A 14,272-nucleotide genomic window follows, 5' to 3' on the forward strand; every position below is an offset into this window, starting at 1 on the left:
TGCTGGAATTTTAAAAACGCTTCCTCCTGGTCGGTTTTCCTTTGCTGGCGCTTCCGTGCTCCTATGGTGGTGCTCTGCGGTGCATGTGCACACATCTCCAAGGGATGTGCGCCTCAGCGCTGGCCCATGCACTCTTCCTCCCTCGGGCCCACCTCCCAGGCTCACCAGTGGCAAACAGGATCTTTCTGCCAGAGAGCACAGCACAGTGCCTGGCACTGTGCTCACTAGGAATAAATGGTGTCTATTATGTGTACAGGGGAAAAGGACTATACCAAATAAAGTATTGGCAGACTTATCTCTAGTGGGTGAGATTATGGTTATAATGAACATCTACTACTTTTGTGATCGGAGAAAAGAGAACAATAAATGTTTTTATTAATAAAACAACAACAACCTGGTTTTGGCTTTGCTAGAAGGAAGTTGAAGTTAATGTCAGTGTCCCAAGCAAGACAAGGCATCTGTTTTTATACGAAGACTTTAATGACAGACGAACCCCTTCCCCATAAACAGGGCCTCCAGGAGAGCTGTGGGCCTACCATCCTGTTCGGACACCAGGCCCCCCTCGAGCCCTAAGCCCTGCCCTCTATCGTGGTCCAGATTCTTCACTCCCAGGCACAGGTCTCCACAGCAGAAGCAGGAAGCAGGCTCATCTGAGGCGACATGGCCATCTCCAGTTCCCTCCTAGGCCATCCCTGCCAAGCCTGAAGGGGTAGACCCCCCCCTTCTCCAGTTATCTGGGACCATCAGCCTCCCCTAAATAGGCTCCTGCAACACTCTCTCCTTCCGCACCCTGGAGTGGGCACAGTGTGGCTGAAATAAATGCTCCTCTGTTTGGGAGACAAAGAACAGAGTGGCTCCTCTGGGTCAGCTGTCTCTCTTGGCTGGCTGAGCCTGCTCTCCTCCAAGGCCTCTTCCGAGGCTCCTAGGCGCCCCAGGAAGGAGCTTTTAAAGACGGACTGGGGGCTGTGGCAGTCCGGAGCTGTTGTGCTGGAGCTTAAGGGAATGTGTTACCTTAACAAACCCCAAGCCGGCTGCTCGGAGAAGACGTTCATTGGCTGGGGAGCAGGGGCGCAGCTGGAGAGGGTATACGGCGGGCTGGGCGCCTGTAGAGACAGGGTGCGTGCCTGTGTAGCAGAGCAGGTGAAAGTGTGTATGTGCTTGATCTGGATCGTGTGCAAGGGCATGTGTGAGTTTGCTAGAATGAGAGAACGTGTTCTTAAGAAAATCTGAGTCTGTGTGTGAATCGTAGCTGGAGTGCGGGAAACTTCTGCACCTGGGTTTGGGTGCAGAACCGTTTCCCAATGTTAATACCGGGGTGGGAGAGAGAAGCCTGCGTACCTGAGCGCTGGGTGAGGGCGCGTGTACAGGCACGTGGTGTGCGGTGGAGGGTGTGAGCCTGCTCCGCAGGCGCAGGCTAGGTTGGCCCGGCTGGGCTCGTGCACCAGTGGGTGAGCCCACAAGTACGTACCAGCCTGTGTCGGGGGTAGGACTGGAGGGGGCACGCGCCAGGGGCGGGCGCGTGCGCGAGAGTGCGCGCTCGCCCCGCCGCCCGGGCCCGTTGCCATGGGAACGCGCCGCGGTCGGAGTTAATCATTTCCTGTGGAAAGTGCGGGAGGGGCGGGCGCGGGGCGGGCCGAGGAGGCAGCGGCGGGCGGCGTGGAGCTGCCTCGCGCGGGCGGGCCGGAGCGGGCCGAGCCCCGGGCGCTGCGGCGGCGCTGGGATCCTGTCTCCGCCAGGCCGGTGAGTCGGGGTCCCGGCTGGCTGGGGGTGGACTGGAATGGGCTCCTCCCGGCGCGTCCGGTGAGCGCCGCGCCCGCCCTGCTTGCGGACGCCTGTGTCCCGACCCGCCGCATGCACTGTGATCAGGCCCCACAGAGACCCGGCTTGCGCGGGGTCCCGCTGCCTCGTGCAGCCGGAGGATCTCGCTCTGCCCTGGACGTGAGGGTGGCACGGCCTCTGGGGTCGCGCCGCCTTAGACCCTCTTCAGGTCTCCTTGGCAGGGAATGTGCAGAGCCTGCCTACCTGGGAGCTGCGTGTCAACCAGGGCACCCCCATCCTCCGCAGGGGTCGCTCCCAGGAAGGCTGCTGTTTGGGCCCTCCCTCTGTGTCCCCGGGTAGTTCTCTTTCTCCGGCCAGGCCCGGGGTGGGGTGCGACAACCCCTAGATTAGGAGGAAGGGCCTCAGAGATGCCCCTCGCAAGCTGCAAGCTGTGAGGAATCAAGTCATTGACAGCTGCAGCTGAGGAATCCCCGCAGGGAGGGGGAGCCCAGAGGCTGTCTGCCCCCTCCAGCCTTCCCACTGCAAGTAACTGCAGAACTCTGGCCGACACAGTCAAAGGCCCGGTCCTGAGACCTTTTACAGAGGAAGCTGGATTTAAATTAAGTACCGTTTGTCACTCACCCCATTCAATGCATATCGCAAGGTCCGGGGCTTTGGGACTACCCCTAGCTTCACCTTCCTGAGTGTCCTTCTGCTCCAGACGGTGAATGCCCTTCCTAGCCTGGTAGGACCTACTCCCTGGTGCCCTTCATAAGGGGCAATCTCCTTGGCCGGAGAGAATCATTTGCTAGGAATGCAGCTCCAGAACGGTTTTGTGTATCTTTGTGGCTGTTAGTTCTGCTGTCTTTAGGAGTAGCAGGGAGCAGAGAGTTTGAAATCTGGATGCCCCAGAACATGTTCTGTGTGCCTGGGATGACCCAGATCAGTCTAGCCACCCCCCAAAAAAATGCTCACCCAGGCTATCGCCAAGCTATGAAATCTAACCGCCCCCACTCCAGTCTTTACAATGACTGTGGTCTAGGGCAGCTCCACCATCCTTGCCTAGGCCCAGAGAGGCACACGCCCCTCCCCCAGCCAGGATCTCTGTGTTTCACCCACCAATGGGACACCGCACTAAAAGATAGCATCTTGAGCTCTTTGTATATGCCAACACTTCATACGTGCACTGTCTGATGTTTATACCAGCCCTGTGAGGTGAAGTTCTCACCACTTTATACATGGAGATGATTAGACAAAGAATGGGTAATGAATTCTCCTAGGTGGCAGAGCCAAGGCCTGAACTAGTGTCATAGCTCTACCCCATGGCTTCTAGGTTAGTAGAGGTCTCAAGGCCTTAGAGCCAACACCTGCATAGGAGAGTGTGCCTTTCTCTCTTGGCCTAGAATCCTAGGCCTGTTTGAGATTCCTTGATACTCCTGACCTCATGCCGGGGTTTCCAGCTGCTAAATTCGGCTGCTTTTTCCTCTCTGGGACCTAGCACACACCCTTCCTCTTTCTTCAGGCTGCCTCTCCAACTTCCCTTCCTGATAGCACAGCCCTCCTTGACTGCCTGATCTCCCCTAGAATCCTCTATCCCACATTGGTCTCACATGGTCCACCCATCCTCACCGGTCGGCCTGCAGGGCTGGCTTTGTGCCTGGCTCTGAGCCAGGCTGCTGGGGTAGGGGACATTTGTATCTGCTCCACTTGCTTCTTCCACCTCAGGGCCTCAGTGGTGGGGGGCTACTTACATTGGTCAGAATCTTTCTGACACTTCTCTCCCATATCCCTACCCCCCTCCCAGTGAGTGCCCCACATTGCCTTCAGTCAAGGAAGGAAGAGACCACTGTCTTCAGTACTTGGCCCTGTAAGCATCAGATCTCAATTCTTCAGTCTCCAATGCCAGATTCTTGCTCTTTTTTTTTTTTTTTCCTCCTAACTCTAGATGCTTTGTTCCTGGCCCTCTGTCTACCCGACGTGTTACCGATCACCCATCCTATAGAGCATATTCTCTCAGTTCATCTCCTTATCCTAGCTGAACTTCCCCCCAAAAAGGAAACATCTGCCTCCTAGCCTTCTCCAATTCCTTGAGCCACCTTGAACTTGCTTTGCAACCTAGGCTGGTCTGGGCCTTGAGTGTGAGCCCCCATACCCAGCTCCCCCTTGGCTTCTGTTAAAAGGACCCCTAGGGCTTTCTTTTACTTTGCTAAGGCCGTCTAGCCTGCCCTTCCTACTTGCCCTGCAGCCACTTCTGAGGACTTTGTGCTTGCCCTGGGCAGCTCCTGCCACCTCTCAGTCCTTCCTCTTCCTTCAGTTACTATTTCCACCCCCTGCTCCCAAGCCTAGCCCTGTCCTCACTTAGTACCACCTCCCCTCTTTTTCAGCCTTGCAAATTTTGTCCTCACCTTTAGCAGCGGTGGCCTTTAGCTCTGACCCTAGGTAGCTAGCCTGGAGAGGATTATCCAGTAAACCACCATGGAGCATGTGGGCACAGCTCTGTGAGCCCCTCACCCTCAGGGAGTCAGAGAGTGTGGGGAGACTTGTTCAACATGTTCCTGCTGCCTGCCAGGAAGTACAGTGAGGGGTAGGGAAAGTGAAAATGGCCAACAATCCAGGTAGCTCTGTAGGAAGTCACTTGGATGCCCAACTTAGTCTTCAGATTCCACAATGCCTCTTTAATCTCACTTTGTTTCTGTAACTGGCATCACAGCCTGAATCTGGGGCAAAAGTTTGGTCAGCCTAAATGTCCTTGAGGCTGCTCTGCACACAATAGGTACAACAATAAAGACTTTTGCGGTGAGGAAGATGGAGAATCAAGGCTAGCCTGGGCTACATAGTGACACCCTGATTCAACCAAAACAAAACAAAAACTCCAAGTATAAAGATTTGTGTTTGAATTCTATCCATTTGTTCACTTCCCATGCACACTTACACTTCCAGGCCCGGAAAATCCCTCTGATCTCCCTGTAAACTGCTCATACTGTAAAAATTTGTTTGTTTTGAGACAGGGCTTCACTGTGTAGCCCTGGCTGGCCTGGAACTTGCTATGTAGACCAGGCTGGCCTTGAATGCCTAAAGATTTCAGCCTCTGGAGTGCTGGGATTAAAGGCTTGTGCCATCATTTCAGCAAACCTTTACCTGAAGCTGTGAAGGTTTATTGAAGGTTTGCTCTCTTCTGACTGGAAGTTTGAGGCCCCATTTCTCCTGCTAGGTGCTCAGCGCACAGTAGGCACTCAGGAAAGGATTATGAAATGGGAACTGAATGATGCCTGGCAGAGTGCCTACCACACCCTCAACACTGTATTACTTGCACGTGTGAATGAACTGGTGCCGAGAATTTGCCGAATGTAAACCCAGTTTGCCCCTGGCCCTAAGCCAACCCTTTCCTGAGCTCCCCTTCAGTGAGATGCTGGTACTCAGAGAATGAGCTGCTGGGCCACTGGCTTGGGACACAGCCCGAAGGCTGAGACTTAAGCAAGCAGCTGGGTGCAATTAGATGTAATGGAGGAAAAGGATTAAACTCACCACTGTTTGGAAGCATAGTCCTGGAGGTTTCTCCATGTGTGGCTGTCACCCGGTATGTCCTCTGGCAGATCTTCGCAGTGGGTGGCAGACACACTGACTCCGGGCCCTCTCGGAGATGGCAGTCAGTAGCAAGCCCCCTCCGCTGAGCCCAGGGCCTGTAGGGGTTGCTGCACTTGGGGCTGCTATCCTGGTTGGCAGGTGATCCTTGTTTGTAGACCCTTCCAGATGGTACAACGTGTGGACTACCCACTCCTCTTAATTAAAGCTCCTTTTCCCTTGTTCTCTCCCCAGCCTGCCCGGCACCCACAAGAAGTTGCTGAGCCCCGGGCCATGGTCCCGTCTCGCAGGACGTGGAACTTGGGAGCCACGCCTTCACTGCGGGGCCTGTGGAGAGTGGGCCGGGTCCAGGAGCCCAAGCCTGGGATGGCTCGCCCCGCCCCAGCCAGCCCAGCCGCCCGCCCTTTCCCACACACCGGCCCGGGGAGGTTGAGAACTGGTGAGTCCGCATTTTTAGAATGCCTCTTCATTTCCCTTCCTTCCTCCAGATCCCAGAGATGAGACTGAGGCTTCTCACTGCCGTTCCTAAACTCAGTCAGAGCTGTCAGGTAATTACAGGGTAGCCAGCAGCCCAGAGCCGGCTGGGCGTGGAGCGCAGCGCAGCGTCACCGAGTACTCCTTCCCTGCGTCCAGCCTAGGAGGAGGAGAAGGCTGGGGCCGGTTAAACTTTAACAGTCCATAGCACGGCGGCATTCAGCCACGTTCCCGCCGGCCGAACCAGGTCAGGGACTCTGAGATCTCACTTGGGTCCTCTCTAATGTCAGCTGAAGGCCAGTAAACAAGGTAGGTGAAGCCGACCTCCTGGGTGCCCTGCTCATCACCGACACCTGATTCCGCCAGGCTGCCCTGGGCAGGAGTGAGGAGCGAATATAGGCTGCTCAAGAGTGTTGCCCAGCAGGTCCTAGGTTTTAGGTGTCAGACAGCCCACGGCTGCTTTCAAAGCGATCTTACCAGCAGGTCTATGTGAGAGGGTCCTGGAGCCTGGGCTGCTATACCTTAGGGAGCTGCCCGAAGTCAGCTTTCTGGGTCACATCCCAGGTGCGGAGACTGTCAAGGAGCCAGCAGCTCTTCGTTCTGGTTAGGGGCTGGGTGTGGGGGTGAGGAAGCTGCCTTGACCCTTTCCCTAGCTCTGTGTGGGCAGGTGGGCAGGGTGCCTGGTTGTGTGGGAAGGCAGAGTTATCCTGGAGAACTGCCTTCAGGTATTTGTTACCTTTTGCTCCTGACCCACAGGGAGAAGTGTCCAGATTACCAGTCTGGCCCTCTGGGTCATGAGGCCGTGGAGGTGGGTCTAAGCCTCTTAGTGTACAGAAGGGGATGCGTGGAGGCTCAGAGATGGCCCATAGCACAGTCCTATCTCTCCCTTTCTAACTGTAGCACATGCACTCTGCCAGCGGCAGCCAGGCAGTGCTTTGACCAGCTTCCAACTTCTGTGGTTGCCCCAGGCTGACCATCCCCTTATATCCCAGGGGCCTTCAGGCAAAGTAGGGGCTCTGTGAGTCAGTCAAAGCAGGTTGCTTGAGAAGGGCAAAGCACGGTCTCTACAAGGTTGTTCCCAGGGTGTGAATGTAATGGAGACAAATGCGGCTTTTCTGGTTAAAAAAAAAAATCACCTTGGAAAGCTCACCAAGCTCTTCATTTTATGTGTGTGTGTAATGAGTACTGTGACAGGCAGGTTTAGGCTTGGCACTTAAGAGTCTCAGTCAGAAAAGGGCACCCCAGTCCCCTCCAGATATCCCCTGCTAATGTCGTTGTCATCTTGGAAGGGATAGTCAGCCAGGATCAGTTGGTACATGGGGTTTTAATACAAGCCTTTTGTGACACTAGGCATGTCACAACCATTCAAGATCTCTGGTTTTCTCCCTTTCAGACCAGGGGAATGTCCTCACCTGCTTGGGTGGTGTGATGGCAATCACCGTCCTAATGGCTAACATCTGTGGGTCCTTTGTGGTTTTGGCACAGGGTGGGCACTTGCTGCGTTTAGTCCTCTTTGACCCTCACTATGGGATTATGCCCTCAGGATATTAGTTTATCCCAGGGTCATGGCTGTGCTTTTTTTTTTCTTCTTCTTTAAATACAGGGTCTTACTATAATTTCCTGCTATGTAGACCAGGCAGGCTAGCTTTGAACTCACAGAAATCTGTCTGCCTCTCTCCTTCTGAGTGCTAGGATTAAAATGCATGTGTCTGGTGAAAAAGCTTCTGTTGAATTGACTTTTTAAAATATTTATTATTTTAGTTTTGATTTATATGTATATCTGTGTCTGGTTAAATGCACATGAGTAGAGGTACCTACAGAGTTCAGAGGCATCAGATGGCCTGGAGCTGGCCTTACAGGCAGTTGTGAATGCTGGGGACAGTGTGAGTGTCTGGGTGCTGGGGACAAAACTCCAGGCCTTCGCAAGAGCCGTGTGTGCTCTGGGGCTGAGCCTTCTCTCCAGCCTGTGGCTCTGCAGTCTGACAGTAAGGCCAGTACCGTTTCCCACCCTGGACAGGCTGGAGGGCAGGTGTCCTGTCCCCGTAGAGGCCCCAGAGCATGCACTTCAGTTGTTCCTGGGTATTCTTCTGGAAACAGCGGGGACCAGGTTACCCGGTGGGGTTTGCTTTTAATGAAGGCAAGGGAGAAATTGCCACCTAGAGGCAGCCTGGATATTAAAACTGTTTCTCTGTGGTATATAGCTCAACCACCCAATATCTTGGCTTCCTCTTGCTGCTCTCTGCAGAGGAGCTGCTGAACAAGCTTGGACCCTGAAAGCCACTGTGGCAACTGGGAAGTCCCTGGCAGGGTCTTGGGTACCTTCTAGGAAAGAATCTCAGGGTCCCTTTCAGTAAGGGAATCGGGCAGCCCCACCCTGTCCCTACCTGTGCTCCTTTGTGGAGAGAGCCTGTGAGGCCATGTGAGGCCCTGCTGTCAACACCTGGGCAGATCAGAGGGGGAAAAAGCTGAGCTGCCAAATATGTCATCTCACTTGTCTGTCTGTCCTGGGACAGGGCGTGGAAAAGATATCCTAACTGGTGGTGAGGAAGACTCCACCGCCCGGAGCACAGCTCGGCCGTCTCTGGCACAGTGCAGGGCCCTCAGTGTGGACTGGCCCCGCCCTCGGAGTCCCCACAGACTCTACCTGACAGTACAGGTAAGCTCCAGCTCTCAGATGCAGGGGCAAGGGTGAGTGTGGCTGTGTGCTCTGGTCCTCTGAGCTCCAGCAGCTGGGTCTGTCAGGGAGAAGAGCCAGGCACCTGTTGGCTAGCCCTTTGCAGCCCACAGCTGAGAGCCTGAATGAATGCAACAGGATGCCTTACAGTTTATCTCAGGGAAGATCTCTAAGGTGACGGGAGTGGTTCAGCCACACCCTGGCTGAGGTAGGAAGTGAGGGCTTTGGTAAGATTTGTAGAGCTGGAGGAGATATTGGGGGAGCTGGTTTGGGGGAGCTGTTTATTTCTGTGTGGACAATGCCTGTGTTCCCTTGTTTGAAGAATCAAAGGGAGGGTCAGGCTGGACACGGTGCATGTCTTTAATCCTAAATGAGTCAGATTCAGGAGGATCTCTGTGAGTCTGAGGCTAGCCTTGTCTACAAAGCAAGTTCCAGGCCAGCCAGGGATTCATAGACTCTGGCTCACAGAGTCCAAAGGGAGATGTTGGGGAGTGGGGGGAGATTTTTTTTCCTCTGCAGTTGTCATTGATTTTCAAAAGGGGCGGGGGGAATTTGATTGTAGGAATAATACGAAGAGCTAGTGGTTTTTATTCAACACTGTTTTGGAACACAGGCATTCAAACTCATGTCTCAGCAGAAAGATACTGTCTTATATGAATTTTAGAGATGAGGACAGGGAGGCTCAGAGTGGTTAAGCAGTTTGCTGCTAGTCACATAGTAGGGCTGAGATCAGAACTACTAAAAACAACTACTTGATTACAAATGGAGTAAAGAGGTATAAAAAAAATGGTGTAGGAGGCAGAGGCTGGCGGCTCTCTGAGTTCAAGGCCAGCCTGGTCTACAAAGCCAGGTCCAGGGACAGCCAAGTCTACACAGAGAAACTGTCTCAAAATCACAAACAAAACCCCAAATGGCATAAAGAATTTAAAGAATTCACAGTTCAATCCCTAGCAGCTGGATGCCCATCTTTTAGTCCTTTTGCAAGTCCACTGTGAAAGGTTCCTCTTCATCCACTTAACCTTACCGTACCACCACCAGTTACAGGGTGGTGGTACACTGTATTTCCCCTTCCACATCGCTCTGCGACTTGCTGTCTCCTTCACAGCCATCTTCGAGATGTCTTCACACACGTTAGTCATGGAGAACTACCTCCAGTCCCTCAACTACTGCACAATATTCTACTCTCGATCTTCCCATAAACTCTAACTGGGCTGTGTGTGTGTGTGTGTGTGTGTGCGTGAGCATTAGAGCGCTGGGCCTGGCACACACGAGGCCTGCAGTTCATCCCATCACCACCACGGAGGATGGTAGGATCCTCCGTGTCTGCCCTGTGTGTTGTCTCTGATCACAGTGAGCTCCTTCGATGTCCAAGCAGTCGTGATGTTCATCTTTTACACAACTTGTGTGTGGGGGTATGCAGTGGCATGGGTGTCGGGGCAGCACAGTGCCTGTGGAGGCTGGAGAACAACTTGTGCGAGGCAGCTCTCCTGCCAGGTTCTGGGGACCAGAACTCGGGGCATCAGACGCCTTCATCCATTGAGCCATCTTGCTGGTTCACATCAGTCTGTTGTTGCTTTGTTTCGAGACAGGATCTCGCTATTTTAGCCCTGCCCGGCCTTAAACTCGCAGAGATCTACCCAGTCAGTCTCCCAAGCACTGTGATTAAAGGTGTGTGTTACCATACCCAACTGCCTTAGTTTGGTGTGGGGTTTGTTTGTTTTTAAGATTTTATTTTTATGTGTATGATTGTTTGCCTATATATACGTGTATATATGTGTATACACACACACACACCCCATGTGCATACCTAGTACCTGCTACCTGAGGATGCCAGAAGAAGGAATCAGATCCCTGTAGCTACCATGTGGGCGCTGGGAACTGAACCTAGGTTCTCTACAAAAGCAGCAAGTGCTCTTCTTTTAAAATTTATTTTATTTAAGGTATATTTTTTAAAGATTTATTTTTATTTTTATGAGTATAGGTGTCTGCCTGGGTATGTGTCTGCACCACATGTATTCAAAGGCCAGAAGAAGGTATCAGATCTCCTTAGACTGGAGTTACAGGTGGTCAGGAGCCACTATGTGGGTCCTGGAAATTGAACCTGGGTCCTCTGGAAGAGCAGTCAATACTCTCAATCGCTAAGTGCTCTCTTTGCCCCGCCCCATAAATATTTTAATACATGCATTTGCTGAACAGATATTTATGGGTTGGCTGCTTTGTGCGAATGCATCCTTAGCACAGGTACAGGATGGTGAGAGGGGAAAGAGAGGTGGTAGCCCGGCAGAGGCCCCATGTGGCCTCAGATGCCTGAATATAATCAGGAGAGCACCAGGAACATGACTTCAGAGCATGAGTGCCAGGGTTAAGAGAGAGGACTCAAAATCCCTCCTCTTCTTTCTTTGTTTTTGAGACAGAGACTCCCTCCGTAACGTGGGCTGGCTTGGAACTCATGGCAGATACTCCTGCCTCAAGTGCCCACGTGCTGTGGTTATAGGCATAAGCCACCATGCTTGGCTTTTTACCAAGCTTCTTCGGGCCTCACGCACACATCCTGGCCCTCCAGGTAGCCAGTGTGTGGAGCTGGGATGAAGCAAGTGCGGCTAGGAGGCAGGATGGGTGTTGGGAGAACACGCAGCTTTGAGCCATCCTCCCTCCAGCAGATGCAGTCCTGGCCTGCTGCCCTCGTGATGACGGTGTTTCAGGGACAGCCTTTGTTTTACCGTTTCTCTTGGTTCTCGTGAGATTCTTCTGCAATCTGAACCGACCATACTTCTTTCCTTTGTGAGGTCTTCGAGGAGAGAGGGTCTGGTGAGACAACAGTTAAGGAAACCAGAGGGAAGTTAAATCGGGAGGTTGTGGTGAGGAGCTGCAGCTCAGCTGGGTGGTGGCCCTGTTCTTGAGCTTTGATTATAGGGTCCCAGGCTGTGGCTGCTACGGAGGCCTGGGCTCTGCAGTTCTGCTGACGTTCCATTCAGAAGCCGTTAGCGACTGGCTTCCAAGTTCATGTCCTTCCGGCCCCTGCAGAGCTCTGCCATGTTTATGGATAAGGCTCTCTGCTGAACTGTGTCCCAAGCACAGTGAGGCGACCTGCAGGTCACAGGCTCAGTTAGTCCAGCCTTGCTCCAGCAAGTAACGCCTGAGTAGTAGCTCCAAGGGTATTGTAGGAATTCCCAGCACCTCCCCCCCCCCGCCCCTCTGGGGCGTCTGTCTTTCCTATTCTTCGGCCAGCAGCCCAAAAATAGTGTAACCTTTGCTCCTGTCTGAGGGCAAATAGAAACTTCCAACTGTTGCTGTCCCTGCCACCCCCACCTCCCCCAGCCTGCTTGAGATTGTGTAGCAGTTGGTTGAAGGGTGGGGATAAAATTAAGCTGAGAAATTTCCTAAATACAAGAGAGGAAGGAGAAAGAGGCTGAGGGTGTGGCTAATCAGGCACCTGCCAGGCGATTTTCATTCTTGCAGTTCTTTTGATTGGCATTTTGACGCTCAAAGTGAAAGAGTGGAGATTAGAAAAACTATAAACCTATCCAGGCTATCTATGTGGCACCTACTGTATGCAAGGCGCTTTAAGTGTACCTCGCTGTTGTCATTATTTTGCCCACTGGCACTAGAGGGCAGATATTAGTGGTTCTAGACTGAGGAGGAGGGAAAGGTGCAGGGTGGGTGCAGAATTTGTTCGCAACCACACAGTGTACAGGTGGCATGCTATCTCTCTGGGGCTTTGCCCTCCTTGTACTGAGCGTTTAAAAATAAAGAGATTGGCAGAAACCTTTAATTCCAGTAAAATAGTGAGGAGGCAAAGGCAGATGAATCTCTGTAAGTTCCAGGCAGCCAAGGCTACAGAGTGAGAACCCGTAAATTAAAAAAAAAAAAAAATAGAAGCAACACTTGACTTGAGAAGGCATAAAAGCCTCTTTCCAGATGCCTCTGTGGACATAAACAAAGCAAACTGTTTATAAGGTGAAAACATTGAACCACAGATGGGTCCAGAATGACTTGGAAGGCCCTGTCTGCTCAAATCCTTTTCTCCTGTTGTGAAGTTAATTTCCATTCCCAAATTTAAGTTGCTCCCATTTCTACCTTAGTGGGCCTCCGTGTGTGCACACCTCCCCACTGAGCACACACGTAGGCCCACTGTCTGGGAGCACTCCAGTTCCTGTTCACCTGTATCTCAGGTATCACCCTCAAATGAGCTCACACTTTCCCACACTGTTCTGACCCTTGCTTGGTATCTATTGTGCGCTATACAGGATGTCTTTGAAGGAAGCACCCATTTCCACCCCTCCACTCATCTGTTCCAGCCCAGCCACCTTTGCCTCACTCCCCTGACCAGGACATGGGATCACATTGCCTGTGGATAGCTCCATGGGACAGAGTGTAAAAGGAGGCAGGGTGGTCATTCTCCTGGTCAGATGGTCATGCAGCCTCCTAGTCCTGGGAGTGAGAAGCCATCTGCCAAGGTGTACAAGGTAGTTTCCCCAAGAATGTTGTGTGTATGGCAGGTCTGGAGAGTGACCTGCGATGATGAGGCTTGATAGAAACAGGATGTTCACATACCGGTGTCTCCTGCCCCTTGGAGCCTGCAGGGATATCACAGACCTCACCTGGGGGACATAGGTACTTATTTATGAACCTTTTTTACTGGTGTGGAGGCTGACTACCGTGGAGCCCAAGAGTAAAGTACCGTCATCTTCCTGGGGGACGCTAGTCTGGCCTCCCAGGACCCCAGGCAGGACTGCTTGTCCATCCTCCATGAAGACACTGCTGGGCCCTGGGACCAGAATGCTCACCATCCCAGGGCAAGGGTCCCTCCTCAGCACAGTCCCCTTCACGAGAGGATTCTGGTTGTGTCTTGGCAGCAGGCCCTGCAGGACAAGGGGTGCGAGAGCAAGAGTCAGGGGACGAAAGAAGACAAGCTCCTGAAGAGGCAGGCGCCGGCCCCCAGGCGGGACCGGAAGGCCCCCGAAGCTGGTGGTACCGTGAATGTAGGAAAAACAGGTAAAGGAGGTCAGCCCCACCATCCACCTGACACGCTCTGGCTGAGCTAGTCGAGGAGGGAGGCTCCCGTGCAGTCCTAGCTATCCGGTGCTGTTCCACAGCTGAAGGTGGCACAGCCAGACTGACCACCTGACATGAACTTGAGACTCCAGCCAGCTTCTTCCAGATCCACGGACAGTGGGTGTCTGTCCTCTTTCTTGTCCTGCCCCTTGTCCCAGGGCCACCAGGGCTCCACCCAGTGATAAGAGACCTTGGCCACCAGAGGCTGGGGTTGAATTTCCCATCTTTTTGTCTTTTCCCAGCACCCATCTAAAGCAGGGCCCAGGAGCAGCCTCCCAGACGCCACTGGTGTCTTCAGCAGAGGCCTGGCTATGTTCTGGTGAGAGGCTCCAGAGGGCAGGGATTTGTTTCCCCTCCCTTCAGGCTGAGAAAAATAAGCGTGTGGTTCTGTTATCCTCTTCCTCCCTGTTGGCACCTACAGCTGACTGAATTTAGAAGGTTCTCCAGGCTCCTTTGCAGTCGGTTGGGTTTTTAGCAGTAAGTACTGGCCGGGCAATCACAGGGAAAGAACATCCCAGGGAGCCTGAGGGCAAGGCCAGGAGAATGGGGGAAAGGTGCTGTCCTTTCAGCCTGTGTGTCTGAACTTGCTGGGGTGCTGGAGGAGGTCACTCCCTCCTCTGGATTGGAGCCAGCGCCTGTTCTGCATGAGCCCTGGTCCACCTAGATTCAGGGCAGATGTAGGGTCCAGGTAAGTGATGGGCAGCCAGGTTTTCAAAATGGCCACCATCT

The 14,272-nt window shown here is 53.1% G+C and overlaps 1 protein-coding gene across 9 annotated transcripts in view; it reads left to right on the forward strand.

The window, feature by feature from the left end:
* The window catches only part of Kifc3 (kinesin family member C3), a 90,761-nt gene that overhangs the window by 54,887 nt on the left and 21,602 nt on the right, over positions 1-14,272 (forward strand). For 2 of the 9 annotated variants that reach the window (XM_060392164.1, XM_060392162.1), the window contains exons 1-4: positions 988-1,116; positions 5,575-5,779; positions 8,328-8,470; positions 13,345-13,483. In XM_060392164.1, coding sequence (XP_060248147.1) covers positions 1,003-1,116; positions 5,575-5,779; positions 8,328-8,470; positions 13,345-13,483 — 601 coding nt within the window. In that variant the 5' untranslated portion in view covers positions 988-1,002. Of the gene's footprint in view, positions 1-924; positions 1,117-5,574; positions 5,780-5,898; positions 6,124-8,327; positions 8,471-13,344; positions 13,484-14,272 lie in introns of those variants that run through there. The other 7 variants (XM_060392166.1, XM_060392167.1, XM_060392165.1 and 4 more) reach the window with 6 other exon arrangements.

Source organism: Meriones unguiculatus, chromosome 10, assembly GCF_030254825.1.
Source record: "Meriones unguiculatus strain TT.TT164.6M chromosome 10, Bangor_MerUng_6.1, whole genome shotgun sequence".
Lineage (NCBI taxonomy): Eukaryota > Metazoa > Chordata > Mammalia > Rodentia > Muridae > Meriones > Meriones unguiculatus.